The sequence below is a fragment of the Hyperolius riggenbachi genome, chromosome 3 (genome assembly GCF_040937935.1).
Source record: "Hyperolius riggenbachi isolate aHypRig1 chromosome 3, aHypRig1.pri, whole genome shotgun sequence".
NCBI classification, from domain to species: domain Eukaryota; kingdom Metazoa; phylum Chordata; class Amphibia; order Anura; family Hyperoliidae; genus Hyperolius; species Hyperolius riggenbachi.
Window position 1 is genome coordinate 122,339,615 of NC_090648.1, and position 26,404 is coordinate 122,366,018.

General features: G+C 44.7%; 1 protein-coding gene across 1 annotated transcript in view; it reads left to right on the top strand.

Moving 5' to 3' along the window:
* Nucleotides 1–774: 774 nt before the first annotated feature.
* LOC137562980 (cytosolic purine 5'-nucleotidase-like) overlaps nucleotides 775–26,404 on the top strand; it is a 127,494-nt gene continuing 101,864 nt past the window's right edge. Inside the window, exons 1-3 of the mRNA XM_068274859.1 lie at nucleotides 775–1,008; nucleotides 21,219–21,292; nucleotides 22,260–22,377. Of these exons, the coding sequence (XP_068130960.1) occupies nucleotides 881–1,008; nucleotides 21,219–21,292; nucleotides 22,260–22,377 (320 nt within the window). The 5' untranslated portion in view covers nucleotides 775–880. The remainder of the gene's footprint in view (nucleotides 1,009–21,218; nucleotides 21,293–22,259; nucleotides 22,378–26,404) is intronic.

Below are 26,404 nucleotides of genomic sequence, written 5' to 3' on the forward strand. Positions count from 1 at the left end.
CGCACAAAAAACTCATGAAAAATAATTCAGACTTTTTTATACTACAAATCACAATTCCGATTTCAGATTCTGATTTGTGATTCTGATTTGTGATTTTCACTGGATGCTAATAACATAAGAAGACAAAGGCAAAAGATTATCACATTCCAAATTGGAATTGCATGTAAAATCACATCAAAATTGGAAATTGGAATCATATGTAGTGTAGAAGAGCTCTAAGAAGACAGACGTGAAATGCAATCACAAATGCAACAAAAACGCAGCAAAAAATTGTATGGTTTTCTGCACTATGTCAAGTGTGCTCCCAGCCTCAAAGGTACAATGCATGTAAATACTGTATGCTATGATGCAAGTGAAAATGCAGAAGACCCCTGGTAACTCATAGCACGTCTTGCGTTATTCTAGCAGAATCAGCTACACCATACCGCTAACTCACAGCTGTTAACGTACCATTGCAATATAATCGCATCAATATTATTATATCCGTTGCAGCATAACGTGTCAGTGTGACAATAGTGATATACTTTAAAGAATACTTTTACATTGCTGAGAGACTGAAGAGAATGGAAAAATAGGAGTCAGTGTGTGAGGAGATGTGTATAATGGAAACATGCGATGTGTGTAAATAGTGATAGAAGTTGTAGTGGTGTGACAGGCTCTTCTATGAATGAGAATTTAGGAACAGGAGAGATGGAGAGAGGAGGGGGTGCTTACAGGCAAGCAGGAGGGAGGGAAGAGGCAGCGGCTGTCCCCTTCTGATAACATAATCTGCAGAATAAGATCAACCCTTGGACCTAGTAGTTTAGCTTTTGGGACATGTCAGTCAGAATGCACTGAGAGTCACACTGAGCGTACAGCTGGCACAGCATACACTGCAGTCATGGGCAGCATCAGCAAAGAGCACAGCATAGGCACTGATAGCCAACAACAGCTGCTTGATCAACAGCTCAGCTCCATAGATCCCAGCAGTGTGGACTACCGGACACTGAAGAGGGACTACCACCACAGGTGAGTGCAAGCTCTGAAGCAATTTATACAACTGGCTACCCTCAGACACACTGGCATAATTTCTACAGAGACTTACGGTATGCTTGGTACACAAGATGCATTTTTTCGGTCGATTTTCCGTTCGATCGATTTTCGATTTGATTTTCCGCTCGATTCTCTTATCTTTTCTTATCAATTTCCATTCACTTCTAGTAGAAATCAACCCCAAAAAATGATTGAAAATAATATCGGACATGACGGAAATTATCTAATTAACATTAACACAAAATTGAACGGTGTGTACCTAGCATAACAAAGAGCATTAACCACCCTGGCGTTCTATTAAGATCGCCAGGGCGGCTGCGGGAGGGTTTTTTTTAAATAAAAAAAAAACTATTTCATGCAGCCAACTGAAAGTTGGCTGCATGAAAGCCCACTAGATGGCGCTCCGGAGGCGTTCTTCTGATCGCAATGAGCGGCCTTCCGTGTTTTGCTTACTTCGTCGCCATGGCGACGAGTGGAGTGACGTCATGGACGTCAGCCGACGTCCTGACGTCAGCCGCCTCCGATCCAGCCCTTAGCGCTGGCCGGAACTATTTGTTCCGGCTGCGCAGGGCTCAGGCGGCTGGGGGGACCCTCTTTCGCCGCTGCTCGCGGCGGAACGCCGCTGCTCGCGGCGGAACGCCGCTGCTCGCGGCGGAACGCCGCAGAGCGGCGGCGATCAGGCAGCACACGCGGCTGGCAAAGTGCCGGCTGCGTGTGCTGCACTTTATTTGATCAAAATCGGCCCAGCAGGGCCTGAGCGGCACCCTCTGGCGGTAATGGACGAGCTGAGCTCGTCCATACCGCTAAGATGGTTAAACCAATAACTTGCTGTCCTTCAAAGGAACTCACAATCAGTGTTCCTGACACACTCTAGAGCTGTCTGGGGAGGAAGCCAAGTAACCTACATTGATGTTTTTGTGAAATGGTAGAAAGACAGAATACCTGGATGAATTCCGTGCAAATATCAGGAAAGCAAGCAAACTCTATGCAACTGGACAGTGCAGGGTCAGTGCTTCCATAGATGCAAAGGGGGCAATCATCCCAGGGCCCCCAAGTTCTTCTGGGCCCCCTAGGTGTCACCCCCCCCCCCTCCTCCTTGAGTTGTACTCCCCAGTGCACCTGCAAACTTTTGTCAACATAGGAGGTCAACTGTCCCGACGTGCTGCTCCATCCATTCTCATCATCTTCATCCCTGTTCGCTGCCTATTCTCCATGAACCGGTGCAGATCAATATGCAATAATATGTTCTGAGTCACTGAGAGGAGGCGACCCTGTAAGGATGAAGATGAGAGTGTATGGACTGGAGCAGCGATATTCTGACAAAAACGGTGCAGAGGACCCGGGGAGTACAGTAAAGCTGAGGGGAGAGATGTGGGGAGGAGGCTAAAGTTGACTCAGGGGCCAGCAGGGGGAAATATGCTGCAGGAGTGGTGGCAGGGTCAGAGGGGGCCCCCAGGTAAATTTTGCCCTAGGGCCCCATTGTGGCTTGAACCAGCCCTGTGATAGTGTTCTGGACAGGAATCAAGACCCTAGTCGAGCTGTCAGACAAGGATGCAGCTAACCACTTAGCTACGCGTTTGCAGTTTGCAAAGTTGAGGCTGCATCTAATGCCAGTTGTTATAATCGAGCAATGCGGGTGCTACCTTACCAATGCAAAATAAGTAAGTTGGGCATAAGTGGTGCGGCAGTAAAATGGGCATGCATGGACTGCAATACTAATTGCGGCTATAGTGGAACCCAGAGAGTAATTTGGGCGCAGGAGGCACCCAATAAATATCAAAATTAGGGGGCTGGCTCCCAATAAATAGCTGAAAAAAAGGGTGAATTTAGTGGCTAAGGTGGCTCAGATATCAGCGGGAACTGCAGTAGGGGGGTCAGTTAGTGTTAGGCATCAATAGAGGGATGGTAAAGCATGGTTCACACCTTCAATTTTGTTTGGCCAATGACTGGCCAATTTTACCACCTGTATGTAGTATGAGGGTCAAAAATTTTGAATATTAGGACAGATTATGTAGGCAAACTCTCATACTACATGGAGGTGGTAAAACTGGCCAGTGATTGGCCAATCATAATTGAAAGTGTGTACCTGGCTTTAGTGTGAGAAAAGGTTAGGGTTAGGTAATAAATCTCGGCGGAGATTGTGGTCGGGACTCGGGAGGGTAGGTCAGGGTTTAGAATTGGTAAAGGGAGAGCTTGTGTGAGAAAAGGCTTAGGTTAAGTGTTAGTAATATATAGGTACAAACTACCCAGCAAGCTCATGGTAAACCAGAACTCCTGTGTAAGGGGCTACAATGGACCAAAAAGCCCTCTTACTAAAATGCTATGGAAAACAAAAGTTTGCTTTCTTAAAACAGAAGGTATTTGCAATAATTCAGGTTGGGGTGAGCTCCGAGATGTCTCCCACAATGCATCACTGCTGAAATATACAAACCACCCATGCAATGATGTCAGCTTGATATATATTAGTAGTATTGGAATTAGCTACTGACTGAAGTGTAATATAGGTAACATTACCTATCTTTGCTACACATAGGCATTTAGTAAAGTCAACTAGAAATGTTGCAATAGGTACTTTCAGCGCATGATTCAGTGTTCCAGAGACTGTGGCCACCTGTAAATAAAACCTGTTGTTGTAAACTGTTCTAATCACCTTGCTTCGACACCATCGTCTCACAGACTGTGAGATCACTTGACTCTCCACACCGCAAACAGGATATAGACTTTCTCAGGCTTCTTCAATGTTTACGTTATTTATTCAGGAAACAGGAATACAGATAGATACATACATCATATCCTAGCCATGCCAATCTTCATGTTGCATTACAAGCTCGTGATTAGACTCCCTGCTGGAGTCTATCAGGTACCTTCTTCCTAACTACGTTACACTAAACTACCTATGTACAGCATACATTATATCAGATTACAGAAAGGAAGAACATGCTTAGAAGTCGTCCCAGTCAGCCTTGCTAGCTAGTGCAGAAGGAAGAAGCAGAAGCAGAAGTGACCTCTCGTAGCTCCCTCAGCCTTTAATACTGACTAGGAAAGAGTTAAATATGACATCATCTTCGCCACCCCCTAGACCATTTTATTGGTAGACCCACTCGTGGTGTCATCATACACACCTACTTGATTAATAATCAATGAGGCATTTGGCCTATATGCAGGACCGTGGATGTTTAGTAAACATGGCCAATGTTTTCTGTTCCTGTGGTTGAGGTCAGAGTAGTCCGATGGCCTTCTTTTAGGAACATGTTCTCAGTATCTGCGTGTATCCTCTGCTACACGCAGACCCTGAGATGCCTCTGCCTGCATCACAAAACCTCTATTTATTTTAAAGGCATACACTGCCGACAAGGAGCTGGGAAAAAAGGGCGCATGCCGCTAGTGGACAAAAAGGGCGCCGCCATTCACTCCCATAATAAATAGCGTTTAATGGGCGCCGGGTAGGAAAAAAGGGCGCCGGAGCTAAATAAAGTTTATAAACGGCGCCAGGAGCTAAATAAAGTTTACAAACGGCGCCCGGAGCTGTTTAATGATTTATAACTGAACTTGTGGTGATTTACGTTTATAAAATGCACCCGTGCCGAATAACGTTTATGAAAATACTAAACATATTTATCTTATTTAAATAATTAAAACATTATTTAAAGTTTTATCCCTTACTGTTTGTAAAACATTATTATTCACAAAATAAAGCGATCAGTACGTAACGTAAATTGCAAAATATTTTTTTAATCCACAATTAGTAAAACATAATTATCCACATAATAAAGGGGGGTCTTAGGTTTAGGCACCAACAGGGGGGTCTTAGGTTTAGGCACCAACAGGGGGGTCTTAGGTTTAGGCATTAACAGGGGGGTCTTAGGTTTAGGCATTAACAGGGGGGTCTTAGGTTTAGGCACCAAGAGGGGGGTCTAGGGGCTAGGGGTAGGTACAGGGAGGGTTACTTAGGCACCAACAGGGGGGTCTTAGGTTTAGGCACCAACAGGGGGGTCTTAGGTTTAGGCACCAACAGGGGGGTCTTAGGTTTAGGCACCAACAGGGGAGTCTAGGGGTTAGGGATAGGTACAGGTAGGGTTCTGTGTAAGAGTAGGCTTAGGTATAGTTTTAGTAAAATTTTAGTAATAATTACTAATGTATTACAACACTTATTACGAACGTAGTTATATTTATATCATCTTTATAAACAATATTTTCAGATTTTATTATAAGAACAAACCATAAATGACTGTTATTCACAATAATATACAATTATAACAATTAAACATATATTATTGTTTTTTTTATAAACGTAATTATAAGTTTAACTTTTGAAACAGGGAAGATTAACGTTTTCACAATTTCCGATTTCATAAACATTATTTAACCACCTGGGCGGTATGGACGAGCTCAGCTCGTCCATCACCGCCGGAGGCTGCCGCTCAGGCCCTGCTGGGCCGATTTGCGCCAAATAAAGAGCAGCACACGCAGCCGGCACTTTGCCAGCCGCGTGTGCTGCCCGATCCCCGCCGCTCTGCGGCGATTCGCCGCGAGCAGCGGCGAAAGAGGGTCCCCCCAGCCGCCTGAGCCCTGCGCAGCCGGAACAAAAAGTTCCGGCCAGCGCTAAGGGCTGGATCGGAGGCGTCTGACGTCAGGACGTCGGCTGACGTCCATGACGTCACTCCGCTCGTCGCTATGGCGACGGTGTAAGCAAAACAAGGAAGGCCGCTCATTGCGGCCTTCCTTGTTTATTCTGGGCGCCGGAGGCGATCGGAAGAACGCCTCCGGAGCGCCCTCTAGTGGGCTTTCATGCAGCCAACTTTCAGTTGGCTGCATGAAATAGTTTTTTTTTAATTTAAAAAAAACCCTCCCGCAGCCTCCCTGGCGATCTTATCAGAACGCCAGGGTGGTTAATGATTTATAATTTTGTTAAACATTATTTGTAAACGAAATATAGCACACTATATTTATAAACCCTATTAATGATTAATTATTATTTAGAGTTTACACCCCGCGCCCTTTTTGTCCAGGCGCCCTTTTTGTACGTACGCGCGGACAAGCCTTTTACATAAAACTCAGGCCAAGTAACTAAGGCCTACTTAAATTATAACACCTGTTACTATTCAAGTTTGTAAACTAAAAATATTGCCTTTTGTTGAAGAGGACAAAATGCTCTGGCAATAACCTGTATTAAAAGTATACCTATTATAGGGAAAGAAAGTGCCCAAGTCAAATATTTGCCATAGTAGAGAGATTATCCAGAGGCTTTCCACATTCACCTCAGGTTTGCCATTCCAGCTCTGGCATCCTCTGAACCTATTTAACAAGGGCTTGTGGAAGAGATTTGCGTGACTGTGCATGGCCTTACTGCTCAGGTGCAAGATGGCTGGCATGCCAGTCAGGCATTTTTTTATCCGACATGCACCAGCAACTACGCAGGTGTGGCTGGGCTCGTTCACTGACAGGAACATGACCGTTAACTTTCAGAGAGTCCCGGGGCATCAGTGGTGGCCAGGAGGAGGAGGTGCGAAATGTCTGGAGGATCCAGAGGCTTCCCTCTACTGAGGTAAGAATCTGACTTCCTCAAAGTCCCAGGTTTGATTTAAACTGTTACAGTATATACAGACAGAGAACTCAGTTGAAGCGGGAGTGTCACCATAAAAATCAAATTTCAACAGCAACTGGTTTGAGTGTATTAAGTGATAAAGATGCTCATCCTGCATTCAAAATTTCAAAACTTTTTCTGCTGTTATGATTTGGAATTATCACATACTTAAGGAGCACTGGCCCTTTAGTAATCAGTGCCAAACAGTTGCATGCTGGGGGTTCTTTTTATCTAAAATATATTCCTCCTCTTCCATGTATTTCCCTTCCTAGCTGCTTATCTGAAACCTGATCCCCTGCTCAATTGTGTTTACAAGCAAGGCTGAGGTGACTAGCGATTGGAGGAGAAAAAAAAAATTAAAGGGAAGAAATGACATCAGGAATTAGCCTGAGCTGTGGGCAAAAGACATGACCCCCACCAGGAACAGAATTCTCTTCATTTACTATATAAAATTCACTGAAATCAAAATGTGGACAGTACAATACATGTGTTATGTAAGTAGATCAAGTATTTATCTACTTATATATGTGTTTTTTTCCCTGGCATAGTAGGGCTAATCCTACTGCTTTAAGCTTTTGAGAAGGAAAGAAGTCCTACAGGCAGAGCTGGAACTCCCATAAGGCAGCCTGAAGCACCTGATTCATGCAGCGTCAGCCAGGGGAAGGCGGGGACCGGGTTACCTAGCAGAAGTGGGGAGGGGGCCAACATCATTCCTCCCTCTCTCTCCATGGGTCATCCTCCTGTGCCCCTAATTCACTCACCTGCTTGCTCGCTCCATACGATGTGTCTGCTATGGCAGCCAGCTCCTCTCTACTCCCTGTTCCCCTGCATGACACATGATTACATGCATCATACAGAGATCAGACGGCTAGAGAGGAAACGACTGGGAGCAAACCCCCTCTGCAAGGGCACACAGGAGGGGGGGCCATGGAAAAGGAGGGAGTGATGAAGTCCCCTCATCCCTGCAGTGCCACCCACCTCCTCAAACCCAGTGGCACTTATACCTGGCTACCTATACCGAGGGCACCTTTCTCAGGCAACCTATACCGAGGGCACCTTTCTCAGGCAACCTATACCGAGGGCACCTTTATCAGGCTACCTACACTGAGGGCTTCTTTATCCGGCTACCTATACTGGGGCACCTATACTGGCTAGCTATATTGGGACCACCTATACATGGCTTCCTATACAGGGTGCACCTTTACCTGGCTTCCTATACTGGGGGCACCTATACCTAGCTACCTACCTATACTAAGGGTGTTTTTTTTTCCCATCGCACTACAGCTATAACTCATGGTGCAAATTGTTGTGTGCTGTGCAATCACTCCAAATGTGTGTGTGGTGGGGGGGCGCATCCTCACAAGTTTGCTTCAGGCAGCAAAAAGTCTAGAACTGGCCCTGCCTAAAGGAACGCAAAAGCCCCCCTGCCACCTATTGATAAAGCCAAGCATATTTTTTTCCTACCTGAGAACAAAGGTATTTGTGAGTATAAAACTTCACATGAGCTAGAGGCTACTCCCATAATGCTTTACTTCAGTAAGTGTATATGGAAAGAATTCCTTGTGTGCATGAAAATCCAGGCATACATCCTAAACTGCTAGTTTATAGCATATCTATTGCGTATTCATTTTATAAAGCCATATAATCCAAGTTACATACAACTGTTTCAGGCTGCTGTGTCTCATTAGTGCAATGCATGGGTTGATATGGCTGTATTTAAACTCGCAAGTGAAAAGATTTACTTCTAGTGTTTTTCATTTTTGCAGTATTTATTTTATCATGTGATCACGTATCTGTACTGTTATCAGAATTACATATTTTATATTTATGTTACTGGATTTTCTGATTGTCCTGTGCATGAATTATACATTGTACCTTTTATCTGAGTATTTCAAGGCTGCAATCTATGCAAGAGTATATTGCTCTCTATGCATAGAGGACTGTTTTTGTCATTCCACATCCATACGGCCGTTGCGTGCATGATTTGGTGTGTGTGTGCATAGGGTGGTTGTGACGGGGTGGCCATCCCATGCGTTTTTAATGCAGCAGTTAGCGTTTTTCTGGATTATTAAAACTTTTGCTATTGATTTTTTAAGCACAATCTGTGTTTAGCATGTTTATATTGTGCGATGACTTTATGATATAGGATCTGGACACGTATGTCCCACTACCTGACTACCACTTCCAGAGAAATGTGTACTGTGCATGAACTGTTTGTATTTATGGCCCCACTGTCATTTGTATTGTATTGCCACAGAACATTATAGTGCCTTACGAGTTAATAGTAATAATATGGGTAGATGAAAGTGATAGCTCTGTCCTGTGCTCCTGGCTGCCCCCCAATCACTGACACATTGTATAATGACGGCCTTGGTTTTGCTCTGACTTTGGATCTATTACAATGTTTAGTTTAAAACGTCACATGATGATTATAACCAATCATCATGTGATTTGGTGAGCCAAGTGTGACACACAGATTGGACCACAGCTTCAAGTAAACAGAGTGTAGTAATTAAACTGGCAAGCATTGCGGAAAGATAATACACTGTGTCAGTGCCAGAAATCTTTCAGAGATTTGGATTCGTTTCTTAAAGTGGCCAAACACAGTGGAGAATATCTGACATGATCCAGAAACTTTGGCTAGATATATATATTTTTTTAAAGGAACTGTCTGCTGTTACATCGAAAAAGTACTATGAGGGTTGATGCAGGGCTCTGATTCCAACTCATTCCATTATTTTGAATTTTCTCCACTTTTGTAAGCTGGCGTTATTAGTAGCTAGTTGAACAACTCTATTCTTCACCTCTCTTTTTTTATTATTATTATTTCAAGCTTCTCTTCTCCAATTTATTTAATAAAAAAAAAACTGACTTTAAAAAAGGGAAGTCAGATAGTTACAACAGTAGAGGGAAGCCTCTGGGTAATTCAGAGGCTTCCCAGGTCCTCCTTCAGACCATTGCTGCTGCCCAGGACCTGCTGAAAGTTTATAACCACCCCGTCTGTGAACGAGTGCAGCCGCACTGCACAAAAGCATGACAGCTTTCTTGTACTTGCACAGTGCGACCGTGCTACACCGACAATCCCTTGTCGAGCAGATTCGGGGGTCCCAATGTTGGAACAGCAAGGTGGAGGGGGACAGGGAAGACTCTGGATTATCCAAGGGCTTTCCTCCAGTGAGGTAAGTATCTATTTGGGGCACTTTTTTGCCCTACAGGTTTTTTAGCTTTAAGATGAACTGCAGAAAATGATCCATCTGTAAAACCTCTCAAGTTCTGTACACACGCTGGATTAAAGTTGGCCAGGGATTGAGATGTTCAACCGATTAAGCTCATTCTCCTCCTCCTCACTCTGCCCACTTGAAGCTGCCATTCCATGTTCCACGCATCATCCCACCTCCGGGCTCCTTAGAAACAGATAAGTTGCTAGCCACTGGGCTAGTGACAGGTTTTTACAGAACTCCAGCCTTAACTGTCAGTGTTGCCAACTTAGCTACTTTGTCGCTATATTTAGCGACTTTTGACACCCCCCTAGCGACAGTTTTTAAAAAAAGCTACTAGCTACAAATCTGGCGACTTTTTGTCTCCTGCTGGTGGAGACTAAGTTGCCAGGGACGTCACTCACAGTAGCCCCTTCCTGCTTCTATTGCAGGCGCTCTTGCAAGCTGCTGGTGTGAGCGGGGCGGTGAGTGACGTCAGGTGTGGGATCATTATGTGTGGGGTGGAGCCGTAAGAGGTGCTGATCGGCGCTGCTGCTAGAGTAAGAGAGAGACGGAGGTGGAGCCGCTATGCAAAATACGCGATGATGTCATCTAGGGCGGGGTTGGGGGCGGAGCTGTTATGCAAATTACGTGATGACGTCATCCAGCGACTTCTAGCGACTTCTAGGACAGCCAACAGCTACTTTCCTTACTGAGGAGTTGGCAACACTGTTAACTGTCACCTGAGGGATCGAGTCCCGATACCAATGGGCTATAGTCCATGTATGTGCGCACAAGGTTTTAGGGCATTTAACGGTTTTCTCCACTTTTTCAGCATCCTTTGCCAAGGAAACATGTTTGTTTTCTCATTGATAAATTTGGTGCGGAAAAAAATAGTAAACATATTGTGAAAAGTGGAGATAAACTGAATTCCTCCTCTCCTGTTTAAATAGGCTCCTCAAGAAAACATGATATAAGCAGGTGTTGTGTCTGATTGCGCTGCCTGTTGATTTGCGCTGCCCCGCATGCGCAGAAGGAGACTGTGCGGCCACATTTACTATTTAATAATGCTGCTGGTGGTAAAATAATAAATATCTCCGCTTCCACATCTCCTAGACTCTCCATTTTTAGGGTAGGGAGGGGATCCCCCGAACAACCTCTATACCAAATTGCAGCCCCCGAGCCCCGCTGGTTCCCAAGATAGGTTTCTCTAATCTATCTCCTGAAACAGCGGGGCTCGGGGGCTGCAATTTGGCATAGAGGTCGTTCGGGGGGTCCCCTCCCTACCCTGAAAATTTGGGGAGTGTAGGATGTGTGGAAGCGGAGATATTTAGTATTTAACCACCAGCAATATAATTAACTTCACACTGAGCATGCATGCTACTCAGTGTGGAGGGGAGCTTCCGGGCAGCACAACCAGACATTACACAGGCTAGAAGTCAACTGATCATTTGAAGGACAATGTTCAACAAAACACTAGTTAATGAGAGGCTTAGCTGACTATCCTGGATTTTTCCTTGATAGTAAAGTGAAGTTTATTATGATTATTTAAAATAGTTTGGACATCTCAAGCATTGTTTTACATGGTATAGTCACGGGACTAAGGCTAAGAGGTTATTAAACTGTCCATCAGAGGAGCTCACAATTGAAGATTTCCTACTGTAGCCAGTATTTTATGTTAGTTTCTGTCATAGTCTAAGGTCAATTGTAGAAGAACTAATAAACTTATCGATATTTTTTTTAAGTTGAGGGAGTAAACCAGGCTGCCCAAGGAAAACTAACGCAAAGCAGGAAAAACCTACAAACTCCGCGGAGATGGTGTCACCTTGTGGCCCATTTAATTGCTAGTTCAGAACTTTGTGACATGCATTTTTAGTTCTGAAAGTACATACGGGGGGGGGGGGGGGGGGGTATTAGATCTACCTCCCTGGGGCTTCTGTCAGCCCCTAGCACAGTTCACAAAGACTTATACTGAGCAAGTGCAAGCGCTCCAAGCCCGCGCATGGACAGTAGCCCGTGACCACAGCTATGCTCAGGGAGCTTTCAGAGTGTACAGCGGTACCTTGGAGAGCAGCTGAACTACAGTGAGGGACCTGATAGACTTCTCGGGACTGAAAGAAGTATCTGGTAAGTACATCTAATGTTTCCCCCAATCTCAGACGTCCTTGAAGAAATGGCTTGTCTACACTTCCAAGACTGCACAAAAAAATTGTTCTCTAGGTACCAAACTAGAATTTTTATTAAAATCAAAAATATATAGTACAATAAGATAGCTAGTCTAATGTTATTTTATTATCTATTTTTAACTTTAATAAAATAGAGAGCAGACATATATTTTGTGCTGTCTTGACTTTTGGAATGTTGCAGTGTACACTCTATATAACTTGAGCTTTGTCACACATAATGTTTCAGTCGCTCTGACCTCAAAGCCATTATCTCCTAAAACTGTACAATCACCAAGACAGTATGGTGATTAGCCAGCAGTTCTGCAGAGTGCAGTTATCTTCATTGCCAATTTCCTTAGTGTAACTCCCACCCACTCACAAAACCACAACTCTCAGATTAATTTAAAAATACACAAATGATAGTACAATGGAGTGGCTATTGAAGCATCTATGTGCAAATAGCAATTCATCCATCTATATAAAACTAATACATAGCAGCCAGGCGAAAGGAGTGTATGCAGTGACTAGGGATGTAACGAATCCAAAATTTCTTTGAATCCAAATCCAAAAAGGTTCTCGATTATCTCGAGCCTTTCAAAATCTTGAATCTAACAAACCCTGTACATATGAATTCTGTGATCCAGTTGAGAAACATAGTAATACAAACTCATAACCTACTGTGTCCCCCTTGTGTCCCCCTCTACCCCCATGTGTCTTCCTCTGTCCCTATGTGTCCTCCTCTGCTCCTCATGTGTCCTCCTGTGTCCCCATGTGTCTTCCTCTGTCCCTCATGTGTCATCCTCTGTCCCCATGTGTCCTCCTCCGCACCCAATGTGTTCTCCTCTGTCCCCCATGTGGGGCAGGGACGTTTTTTGTGAGCGAACAGGGAGGTTCTTGTTAATTGTCTACATTTGAGGTTGGGGAGAGGAAGGAGGAGGGGCCCCCAAACCCTATGGGCCCCCCTGCAATGGGGGTCGCAGGGGTGATTGCTACGCCCATGCTACAAATACTGTTGTCAAGTAATACAAAACCATCAGTATTACTTGATTAGTCAAATGAAAAGAACTGAAAGATGGTGGGCTGTTTCACTTCACTGCTGGGAATTGTGAGCTCTGATTATATTATATTGCTGTTGTTTGTAAATTTGTGTTTTGCTGCTTTGATATCTGGTGGGCTTGTGCATTGCAGTTCATCAGATATCTAGCCGCAAGTGTTAGTTTTAAAAGTTTTTAAAAGTACATTTTTTTTCCTCTAGTGTGCTTGCAACAGGCAGGTAATTAGCTAGGGGGAGGGATTAGCTGTAACACAGGTGATATATTAAACAGGAAGTGTAGGCCAAAGCCTTAATCTTGGTGGTGGGCTGTTTCACTTCACTGCTGGGAATTGTGAGCTCTGATTATATTATATTGCTGTTGTTTGTAAATTTGTGTTTTGCTGCTTTGATATCTGGTGGGCTTGTGCATTGCAGTTCATCAGATATCTAGCCGCAAGTGTTAGTTTTAAAAGTTTTTAAAAGTACATTTTTTTTCCTCTAGTGTGCTTGCAACAGGCAGGTAATTAGCTAGGGGGAGGGATTAGCTGTAACAGGAGGTATTTGGTCAGCTTCAGGACTCAGTACTGAGCTTGCTCAGTCTGTGGCTTGCTCACTAAGTGGCTTCGACACAAGTGGCATAGGCGTTAAAAACAGGCGTTACAACACAGGCAGAGGTGAGAGGAAGCAGGTAAAAAAAAAAATAAAAAAAAAAAAAATTAAACAATATTGCGGTTCTTTGCATTGGTTAGGATGTGCTAACACGTTGTGGTGTAGTCTTTAAGTTTTGAGGACTCCGCCCCAGCTTCACTCACTCCCCCTCCTCCACTCCCCCTCCTCCACCCCAACCTTACTCACTCCCCCTTCTCCACTCCAACTTCACTCACTCCCCCTCCACCCCTCCCCCTCTTCCACCCCAGCTGCACTCACTCCCGAACTTCACTCCCTCTCCCGTTTCAACTTTTACCGCCACAGTTTACTTTAAATAAAATTTCCCCACACAATAGTCATCATGTTGGACTATGCTGTACAGTGTACATCCTGTGACATGTATGCATGCCTTGATCAGCGGATTGAGGGTGTTTACTGTTGCCCTGGGTGTGTGCGTGTTGCTCAGTTAGAGGCGGAAGTCGCAGAGCTAAATAAGCATCTCGCAACACTGAGACGCATACACAACATGGAGATGAGCTTGGATCTCACGATCCAGACACTGGATGGAATCGGTGAAGATGAGGTGGGTGGAGTAAAGCCGGAGCAAGAAGCAGAGGTAGCCGCTAGTTGGGTCACAGTTAGAAGGGGTAGGGGAAAAAGTGACAGGGAGGCTAGTCCCGAGTTGTCCCTCACTAATAAGTATGCTTGTTTGCGTAATATTGGGGAGGATGATTCTGGAGTAGCAATGCTGCAGCAGGATGTGCTCCTTAGCAACCAAGGGGCAGACTGCTGTAATGAGAAAGGGAATAGGAGTGCAGCTAAGGCTAGACAGGTACTGGTGGTAGGGGATTCAATTATTAGGCGCACAGATAGGGTAATCTGTCGAAGAAACCGTGAATGCCGTACAGTCTGTTGCCTCCCGGGTGCTCGGGTTCGGCATGTAGCGGAAAGAATTGACAGATTATTGGGTGGGGCTGGGGAAGACCCAGCTGTCATGGTACACATTGGCACCAATGAAAAAGTTAGTGGGAGATGGAAGGTCCTCAAAAATGATTTTCAGGTACTTGGAGATAAACTTAAAGCAAGGACCTCCAAGGTGGTGTTCTCTGAAATACTGCCAGTGCCACGCGCTACATCTGAGAGACAGAGGGAGCTTAGGGAGTTAAATAAGTGGCTGAGAAATTGGTGTAGGAAGGAAGGGTTTGGGTTCCTGGAGAACTGGGCAGACTTTGCAGTCGGCTACAGGTTCTACAGCAGGGATGGGCTGCACCTTAATGGGGAGGGTGCAGCTGCATTGGGGGAGAAGATGGCTAAACGGTTGGAGGAGATTTTAAACTAGGATCTGGGGGGAGGCGGGAGGATAAAGTCTCAATATGTAGACAAGATAAGGTAAAAAGACAGTGGGAGCCTAACATTATGGGGGGTGGAGAGGGGGGTGGAGACAGTGTAAAGATTAAGGAGGTTGGTAAAACTTCAAGTAGCCCATTTCGTGTAAACAAAATTGGTAAATGTGTTGGTAAAAATATAAAGTGCATGGTAATCAATGCTCGGAGCCTTGCAAATAAAATAGACGAACTAGAGTTCATTCTGAATGACAAAGGCTATGACATTGTGGGAATAACCGAGACATGGATGGATGAAAGCCATGACTGGATAGCTAATTTAAAAGGATACAATGTGTTTAGGAGGGATAGAACAGGGAAAAAAGGTGGAGGGGTTTGTCTCTTTGTTAAGAATTCTTTTACAGCTGTCCTCAACGATGAGATGGAGGAAGATTGCGAAGATGTGGAGTCCGTTTGGGTAAATATTCATGGTGGAAATAAAAGTTGCCAATTGCTTATTGGGGTATGCTACAGACCACCTCTTATTAATGAAGCTGCAGAACTGCGATTACTACAGCAGATTGAAAAAGCTGCAAGTAAAAACGAGGTCATAATTATGGGCGACTTCAACTTTCCAGACATTGACTGGGGTATTGAGGCTACCCATTCTGGTAAAAGCAGCAGATTTCTGGCAGCACTACAGGACAATTACTTGACTCAAATGGTAACGGAACCAACTAGGGGGAATGCGTTACTGGATCTGATCATTTCTAATAGACCAGATAATGTATCAAATGTGCAGGTTCAAGAACATTTGGGAAATAGTGATCACAACATGATAACGTTTGATCTGGTGACTGATAGGCCACGGGGCAGCGGGACCACTAAAACTATGAATTTTAGAAAATCAAAGTTCAATCAAATTAGGCAGGCACTAAGTTTGGTGAACTGGGATAATGTACTACAAGGGGACGACACTGAAGGGAAATGGCAAGCTTTTAAACGTATTCTCAATCAATATTGTAGTATGTATATCCCATATGGAAACAAAATGTCTAGGAATAAAAAAAGGCCTCTATGGATGAATAGAAAGGTTAGGGATAAAATGAAGAGGAAAAAAAATGCCTATAAGGTCCTAAAACAGGAGGGGACTGAGGCTGCACTAAGCAATTATAAGGAGTGCAATAAAAATTGTAAAAAAGAAATTAGGCTGGCAAAGATCGAAGCTGAAAATCAAATCGCTAGGGATATCAAATCTAACCCAAAAAAGTTTTACAAGTACATCAACTCTAAAAAAAGAAAGGTTGACTGTATAGGAATCCTAAAGGATGAGGGTGGGAACTCAATGGTGGACGACCAAGGTAAGGCAGAGTTATTAAATGCTTTCTTTGCTTCTGTCTTCACAAAGGAAACAGCACTGTTGCAAATTACAGAGGCAGAAGAGTCTCAATCTTCTAACTGTAATATTAATTACTTAACGCAGGAAGAAGTAAAGGCAAGACTAAATAAATTAAAAATAGACAAGGCACCTGGCCCGGATGGCATGCATCCTCGGGTCCTAAGAGAATTAAGTTCAGTTATAGCTAAGCCCCTTTATCTTATCTTTTGTGACTCTCTTGCAACTAGCAGAGTCCCAGTGGATTGGCGTACAGCCCACGTTTTCCCATTATTTAAGAAGGGCAAAAAATCTGATCCAGGAAATTATAGACCTGTAAGCTTAACATCAGTTGTATGCAAACTATTTGAGGGGTTACTAAGAGATACTATACATGACTTCATAGTAGAAAATAATCTTATTTCTCAGCATCAACATGGGTTTACTAAAGACAGGTCCTGTTTGACTAACATGCTCAGCTTTTATGAGGTAGTGAATGCTAATATGGATATTGGGAATGCTGTAGATGTGATATACTTGGACTTTGCAAAGGCCTTCGACACTGTTCCCCACAGAAGTCTGGTGCAAAAGTTGAGGATGCAAGGACTGGGGAAGAGTTTGTGTGCATGGATAGGGAACTGGCTAATGGACAGAAAACAAAGAGTTGTGGTCAATGGATCGTACTCAAAATGGGAGACTGTTAGCAGTGGGGTCCCACAGGGGTCTGTACTGGGTCCAGTGCTCTTCAATTTATTTATTAATGACCTAGTAGATGCAGTAGTGAGCAATGTTGCTATTTTTGCAGATGATACAAAATTGTGCAGAATCATCAACTCTCAGGAAGATAGTGTCATATTGCAACAGGATCTGGATAGGATGGCTATATGGGCACATACATGGCAGATGAAATTCAATGTTGACAAATGTAAAGTCATGCATTTTGGTCGTACCAATGGTCTAGCACCATACAAAATAAATGGGATACAGTTGGGAACATCAAACTTGGAGAAGGACTTAGGAGTACTCATCGACAACAAGTTAAATAATCGTACTCAATGCCAAGCCGCTGCAGCTAAAGCGAACAAAATTTTGGGATGCATTAAAAGGGAAATAAAAACTCGAGATGCTAGCATAATATTGCCCCTGTTTAACTCTCTAGTAAGGCCACATCTGGAATATGGAATTCAGTTCTGGGCACCACATTACAAAAAAGATATTGCAGTTTTAGAGCAGGTGCAGAGACGAGCTACAAAATTGATACGTGGGATGGAAGGTCTCGCTTACCAAGAAAGGTTAGATAAACTGGGTTTATTTAGTCTAGAGAAAAGACGCCTTAGAGGAGATCTAATTAACATGTATAAATACATTAGAGGGCAATATAATAGCTTGGCGGATGAGCTTTTTGTCCCTAGGCCTTCTCAAAGGACTAGAGGACATGAGCTGCGCATGGAGGAAAAACGTTTTAGCCATTTATTTAGGAAAGGGTTCTTTACAGTAAGAGTGGTTAAGATGTGGAATGCATTGCCACAGGAAGTCGTTATGGCAAACTCTATACCTGCATTTAAAGGGGGCTTAGATGCTTTCCTTGCGTTGAAAGACATCCATGGCTACAATTACTAGGTTATGCCTAATGATGTTGATCCAGGGATTTTATCTGATTGCCATCTGGAGTCAGGAAGGAATTTTTCCCATTTGGGGCTAATTGGACCATGCCTGGTGGGGTTTTTTTCGCCTTCCTCTGGATCAACAGGAGTATGTGGGGGACGGGCTGGAGTTGTACTTTGTACTAGTTGAACTCGATGGACGTATGTCTTTTTTCAGCCAAAATAACTGTGTAACTATGTAAAACCTTAACCAAGAATTGAACTTCATATCAGTAGCTGATACCCCCTTTCCCATGAGAAATCTTTTTCTTTTCTCAAACGGATCATCGGGGGAAGGGGGGGGGGTCTGTGTGGCTAATATTGTGGTGAAACCCCTCCCACAGAGTGATGTTAGGACCATGGTCCTGACAGTTTCCTGTTTGTGAACTTCACTGCATTGTGGGAAATAGCTGTTTACAGCTGTTTCTAACTGCCAAAAAAGCAAGCAGCATCTCCTTCCACTGACATCACCTGCCAGCAGTAAAAATATCATCATGTGATAAATGTCAGAATGTAAATCAGGGAGAGGAAAGATTTTACAATGGGCAAACATTGACTAAATCATTTATACATAATTATTGTAAAAACGAAGCACTTTTTTTTACATTATTTTTTACTGGCGTTCCTCTTTAAGTGAATATAAACCAGTAGTGTTCCTCAAGGTAAACTCAGTGCTAACCATGCAAAGCAGGAGATTAGCAAGGATTGATTGTAGGGGCAGGGCAGAGCAACTTGCTGTTGGCACAAACTATGTTCAGCACTTGTTGTTAAGCAGATGGGATGAATAGTGTGGAGGCAGGGCCGGGCCGAGGCAGAGGCTGGAGAGGCTCCAGCCTCAGGGCGCAGTGCACAATTCATTCAGCTGTCATTCCCAATTGTGTTTGAAGCAGAAATAAATAGGAAAAGGGGATACATGACAGTGACTGCAAGCCAGATAACTAGAGATTAAGGTGTTGGGGAGGTTGGGGGCCTTGGAGCACCTATTAGTCTAATAGCAATCAGTGTGTGACGGCTGGGGTGGGAGGGATGGGGGGGGGGTGCACTTTGGTGTCTCAGCCTTGGGTGCTGAAGGACCTTGTCCCGCCTCTGTGTGGAGGCGTGCCAACCTGTGCTGAGGGGAGAGAGGCCACCGCCCTGGCTTCTCCAGGATTCTCACATCTAATACTGGACCTGGCTGTGGTGTCTAGAAGCCTGACCTGGCTGCACTTGAAGGGAAATCAGGGTCATAAACATGTTATCACAGTTCAGTGAGATCAGTTCTCCCGCCTTCATACAGATCTACACGGTCATTTTCTTTGACTATGTTTTCATGTTATTAACACTATTATTATGAATAAAATGCATGTAAATATAACTAACCACACATCTGGTATGCCTTTTGGGCCTCTTTTTTATAGGCAGCTTGAAAAGAGGGTGATGGAGCAGTGTTTGTTTACAACTCTTTGGTAATGTTTTTATTTCTTCCTCTCTCCATTTAGTATTATCTTTTATTAATATAGCGCCGACATCTTCCATAGCACTGTATGGAGTACTTACCTGGGGCCTCCTCTAGCCCTATAAGGACTGTGGGCTCCCTTGCCCTCCTCCCCAGTCGCTCTGTTGTCCCAGGATCACCTCCGGTGTCTTTCAAAGTCTAGGCCAGTTGTGGTCTTCTGTGCCTGCATGGCCTGGCCGGGTGCGCCCCTGTCACACTCCCACAGCCCCGGGTGTGTTCTGTGCCTGCCTAGTACTACTGCACAGGCGCAGAACAATCCCAGCAGTGGGAGGGCGACAGGGGGCACACCCACACGCAGAACACCGCCTCTGAAGAAGATACTGGAGGCGGTCCTGGAAAACGGAGTGGTTGGGGGGGGGGGGGGACAGCGAGGGAGCCCACGATCTTCATGGGGCTGGAGGAAGCCACAGGTAAGTATAAATTGCCCCTAAACATTCATCTCAGGTTCCCTTTAATGGGACATTGAAATTGTGTATGATTTTTGGTGTGGAACCTGTATGCTATTAGTGTAATTGTACAGTATAATATTATTGCCTACGTTGGTCTCCTGTCATTCATTTACCTCACGTTGCTGGTTTTTAATTGTTTTTAATTTATTAGCCTCTAATAAAGATTTATTTGTAATTTGCAAGAGTTGTTGTGAACATGTCATTATTATTTTTAACATGGATTTCTTTCTCTGTATGGTTTGGTTTGTATCTAGTTTTTATCCATGGCGGCAATTATTAAAGTGACAGTACATTTATTTTGGCTCTTTTGTTCAGACACAACAACTTTTTGTACCGCCGGGTAACGCTGGCGCATGTTAAACATCATGTGCGTGGTGTTAACAAATGCTTTCATTCAACTGCATGTAAAAAGGCCACAGAGCCATTTCTAGTTATTTTGTCACCACAGGCAAGAAGTTCTGTGTCCCCCCCCCCCCCCCCCCTCCTAAAAAACACACATGCACACACTAGAGAATATAAACCAATAAACCATGTGCCCTATAGGGTAGATACATAATACAGGGAGTACCTTAGATACAAACATCCCACCAATCCTGTCACATTTTGTTGCACACTCCCCAGTCCAGTTTGTAAATGCAGAGTATAGTGCAGCAGAAACTGTGTTCTCACCTGTCACTGGAGTGTATCCACCTGTGCGCTCACCACTTGGCCTAGTGCCCGGCATCTCCTACCACATGTAGCGTGATTACACGAGGTACAGAGGGATGCACAGGGGGACTGAAGGAGGCACAAGGAGAAAGGGGGCACAAGGAGATAGAAGGAGGCACAGGGGGCAGATGAATGCATAGAGGAGGAGAGGTGGCACAGAGGGACACTATGGAGGCTGCTTGCAACTTACACTATCCGGACCATATCTGTCTGCTGTCCAGAGACCTAACTTCATTTGAGGGTGGAGCTTAATCCAGGGGCATGGTGTGCCCCCCCCCCCCCCCAAGACCAATGACACTCTAGGCAATAAGCTGGAATGCCTTTGGTTAAAAACATCCCCATATTTCCACTTATGGTAGATGTATGTTCAATAAAATAATCAACAGATGCAGCATATCTTTCAGAAAGGTGCAATCTGGAAATGCTTAGGGTTGAAAGGCGTGCTACTGGCACACAATCACAGAGCAGTGAAATACTACAAGAGACTTGTCCTGCGAGATGTTTGGAAGGTGACCTTCATCCCTCTCCTGTTATATTTCTTACATTGTTGCAATATTTATCTTACAGAATTTTTGTCAATCGCAGCCTTAGTTTGGAGAAGATAAAATGTTATGGCTTCGATATGGATTACACATTGGCAAGTAAGTTTACAGTATATATTCTCATTTTTGCCAGAAAGTAGAACAAATAAAGTGAAGACCATTATATTTATAGTCTGTATATGTATGTATAGTCTTTGTTGCAGTGAGTAAAACACACAGTTAAGGAGTACACGATAGTTCCAAACACCAGACGAAAGTTGGGCATGTCCAGAGGCGTATCTAGAGGGTAGCAGGCATGGCTTGTACATGGGTGCCACAGCACCATAGGAGGCATGCCTGCCCCTGTGCTCTGCCTCCATGCCTAGCCCTGTGCAGTGCCATCATGCCTGCCCCTGTGCTCTGCCTCCATGCCTAGTCATGTGCAGTGCTATCATGCCTGCCCTTGTGCTCTGCCTCCATGCCTAGCCATGTGCAGCGCCATCATGCCTGCCCTTGTGCTGAACCGCCATTCCCGTCACTCGGACCTCAGATCAGATTAATTCTATTATCTGGGGAATACGACTATTTAATTTATGTATGAAGGGTGCACTTGGCTTAGTGAAAAGAGGACAGAGAGGGTATAAGAAGAGATATTTCCCAATAAGTAACTTCAGCAATATCCCGAGCCCAAACACACAGGAAACCATAATAACACATGTACACGAGAAAGGTTGCTGTTTTTAGAGGGGAAGGGGGTCTGACTGTGGGGGAAGGGGCACAGTTTCACTGATTGCCATAGGTTCTATATTAACCAGATACGCCCCTGGGCATGTCAAACATAGCTATGAGGGTAACAGTTTGTTAATGATTACCAGTATGTAAAGCACATACAGAGGTGATTAATACTAGCATAACACTAATGACGAGCTAATACAGTAGGGCCCCAGGTAGCCTCCTCTGGTCTGGGTCCCCAGTGCAGGTGAAACCTCTGCATCCCCTATTGCTACACCGCTGTTGTGTATACTATAAATAAAGTAACATTAACGTACATATCAGTCTCCAATGTTCACTGGGCATCTTTTTGCAGTGTACCGCTCTCCTGACTATGAGGAACTTGGCTTTGAGCTGTTGCTGGACAGACTGATCTGTATTGGATACCCCCATGAAATTATCAACTATAAATATGATCCCTCCTTCCCTACCAGGTCAGTGGTTCTAGTCTATGGAGGAAATGAGATAAACTTTTGTACACAGAATTAGTAGGGATTGGGACTTGATCCCTCAGGCGACAATCTGTGGCTAAGGCTGTACAGACACCTCCAAATCCCCATAACTGTGCATTGGCATAGCTATGAAGATTTGGAAGCGATTTCGCATCAGCACGGGTGCCACATCTGTTTCAGAAACTGAAGTGGAAATGTAGCCTTAAAGAAACTTAGAGCCGAAATATTAAACAAGATTTATACTGTACATACCTGTGGCATCCACCAGCCCCATCCGCATTGATCGATCCCATGCCACCATCCTCAACCTTCTCGGCCTTCTACACGAGGTCCCGTAACTTCCGCCAGTCAAGGCAAGCACAGTGCGCTCCGTCCGTACTGCGCAGGCGCATGCGTAAAGCAGGCGCCGGCGAGACAGAGGGAGTCACTGCGCAGGCTTAAAACTAGCTGTGTCTGGTGGAAGCTACGGGACCCTGTGTAGAAGACCAAGAAGGCGGAGGACGGCAATGTGGGAGTGATCCGTGCGGATGGGGCTGGAGGAAGCCAAAGGTACTGTATGTATAAATCTTGTTTAATATTTCGGCACTGAGTCTCTTTAACCTGTTTCCGACCGCGCCATGCCGATGGGCGTGGCCGCGGCGGCAGCCCCAGGACCGCCTAACGCCGATTGGCGTAAAGTCCTGTAATTTGCATGAGATTGCGCGCACGCTGCACGCGCATCTCATGCTCGGAGGGCGGAGCTCCGTAATTGGCCGGCTGTGGGGAGGGAGGGAGGGAAGGGTTTTAAAGAGACAGGGTAAAAAAAAAACACGAACAATAATATTTATTTAAAAAAAATAAACATGGGGGAGCGATCAGACCCCACCAACAGAGAGCTCTGTTGGTGGGGAGAAAAGGGGGGGGGGGAATCACTTGTGTGCTGTGTTGTGCGGCCCTGCAGCTTGGCCTTAAAGCTGCAGTAGCCAATTTTACTAAAAATGGCCTGGTCACTAGGGGGGTTTAGCCCTGCAGTCCTCAAGAGGTTAAAGGGAGCCTTAACTGAGAGGGATATGAATGTTTGCTTTTAAACAATACCAGTTGCTTTGCTCTCCTGATGATCTCTTTTGCTGCAGTAGTGGCTGAATCACACACCTCAAATAAGCATGCAGCTAATCCAGTCTGACTTCAGTCAGAGCACCTGATCTGCAGGCCTGTTCAGGGGCTGTGGCTAATGCTGGGTACACACCATGCGGTTTCCCGCTCGATCCGCAGGTTGGCCTGGGATCGATTCGACTATTTCCGACGTGCTCGATTCGGGCTTCGATCGTTCCTGACGTCGATTTTGCATACTTAACATGCAAATCGTGCGTGAAAACGCATGGTGTGTACCCAGCATTGTGACGAATATTACGAAAGTCGTGCGCGTAAGCGCCATCGACTTTCGCATGGTCGTGCACAGTTCCTGTCAGTCTTGGGTAAATACACAATAGATGTCAATTTCCCTCTCTCTTACTGAGAACAGTAACCTTCCCCCCACATCCTGTTCAGGTCAGGAAAGAATTCACACGTGGCCAGACCACCTGGACAGCAGACATTTGGTCACATAGCTCATGTTCCACCAAACCAGCTCAAACTGGTTGAGACTCACATTTCCCTCCAAGCTCATAGCTTCACACAATGAGAACCTTTACTTTATTAATAATTCAAGATGGGTTTGGCACAGAAAGACAACAAACACATTTCCTGATACCCAGAAATCAGTTCTATAATTCACATGAATTATCATTCTCTAGCTATCAGGAATCAATTGAGAAACCGCTTTATCCGGCATGCGTAGAGCAAATTCGTTAGACTAGGCGTGTATAGTCTCATTTAATACAGAGTCGCATGCTGCTTATGAATATGGTCTCGGATCTGCGATGCACCCATCTGGGGCGGAATTACACAAATTATTAATAATTGGTACATTCCTTGCTCCAAGTCTGTGGGTGGTAACCTGACTTGCCAGGAGGTAACCCTGCCTCAAACACACCTACTTTCCAGGTAGTGACCGCCCCAAAACTCTGGTCAGTAAAAAGCGTTTGCAAGGAACTCCACCGAGTTCTTCAATTTACATCGACTAGGGAAGTCCAGACATGTGCTCACGGAAGAACCGGGCGCATGTTGTGTACAAAGGACTTTTAAGCTGAATGCCTACGTTTAAACTGGACTATTTTCTTCATGCTTCAAATGGACTGCTCAGCTAACTAAGTAAGAACTTTCTGTTTTATTCCTTTTATTTTTAAGCTCTGTGTTTTATATGTTAATAGGTGTATATAACTGTATGTAATGCATTTGTGTTATTAAACGTTTAAAAATCGTTTAGCGGTTATGACCTGTTGCTGAACATACACAATCGTACCTATTCTCCTGAACTCGCTACCCTGTGTTTAATAGAAGTATACATTTATAACCCGTATGCGAGAACCCGGCCCAGACATAACGATCTGACCCAGATTCTTGCATACTGCTAAGGGTTACTATAGCGTTCTCGAAGTCCTAGTAAAATTACAGTAGCGGGCTGTGTAACTCGCTTGGTGGCAGATCTTTGAATTGTATGTGTGTGGAGTGATTCGGTTGGTATCAGAACGCTCCCTTCGCGAGTCAGTTCATCAAATTGCGAATGCGGGTTACCCTTCGTGATGAACAAATGACCGTGTGAGAGGATTTCTGACGCTGATCGACTGACCCACCCGCAGACCGGCCTAGCGGTCTGTGACATTTGGTGGCAGCGGTGGGATTTGTGTATGTTCAGAACATCAACGGCAACGTTATTTGATTAACCTGCCAGAACAGATCAAAAATCTGTGGTCGATAACCGGTGCATTACTATTTATATAGACTAAACGTGTAGCACAGAGTTCCCCCCCAATCTATTTTCCTATCCTATCTTTTATTTGGCAAAAATGCAGGGGCGTTTCTAGCCATTTTGTCACTCCAGGCAAGAAAACCTTTGGCGCGGCGCCCCCCCACACACACACACACACACACACACATGCAGTGTCAACCCTTATTCCACAACACAATAACACACTGGTTGGATTGCTGGCTGTGGGTCTGTGATAAGCAAACTGCACACCCTCAGCCAGTCGTCCGTCCTCCATTCAGGACAGCAGCGCCACCTCCTCCTTTCTGCTGTGCAACTAGTAGAGATCAGCACACACTGCAGTACAGGTACAGAGTCACAGCTTATACTGTACATACTGGAGGTAGCAGAGATCAGCACACGCTGCAGCTAGTTTACTAACAGCGCAGGAAAAGAGTAACAGCCTATACTGGAGGAAGCAGACATCAGCACACACCACATCTAGTTTACTATCAGTACAGGCACAGAGTAACAGCTTATACTGTACATACTGGGGGTAGCAGAGATCAGCACACACCGCAGCTAGTTTACTATCAGTACAGGCACAGAGTAACAGCTTATACTGTACATACTGGAGATAACAGAGATCATTACACACTGCAGCTAGTTTACTATCAGTACAGGCACAGAGTAACAGCTTATACTGTACATACTGGAGATAACAGAGATCAGTACACACTGCAGCTAGTTTAATATCAGTGCAGGCACAGAGTAACAGATTATACTGTACATATTGGAGGTAGCAGAGATCAGTACACACTGCACCTAGCGTACTATCAGTACAGGCACAGAGTAATGCTGGGTACACATAATGCGATTTCCTGCTCAATCGGCGGGATCGATCGATTATTTCTGACATGTTCGATTGGGTTTCGATCGATACAGCCGTCGATTTTGCATACTTAACATGAGTAAATTGATGGCTGCATCGATCAGGACCTGATCGAAGATGTCAGAAATAATCGATCGACCAGTCGATCGAGCGGGAAATCGCATCATGTGTACCCAGCATAACAACTTATACTGCACATACTAAAGGCAGCAGAGATCAGGACACACTGCAGCTAGTAAGAGATGCCTCAGAGGAATTCCACTGCTCCCTGTCTGATTCTACAGTGCTCAGCC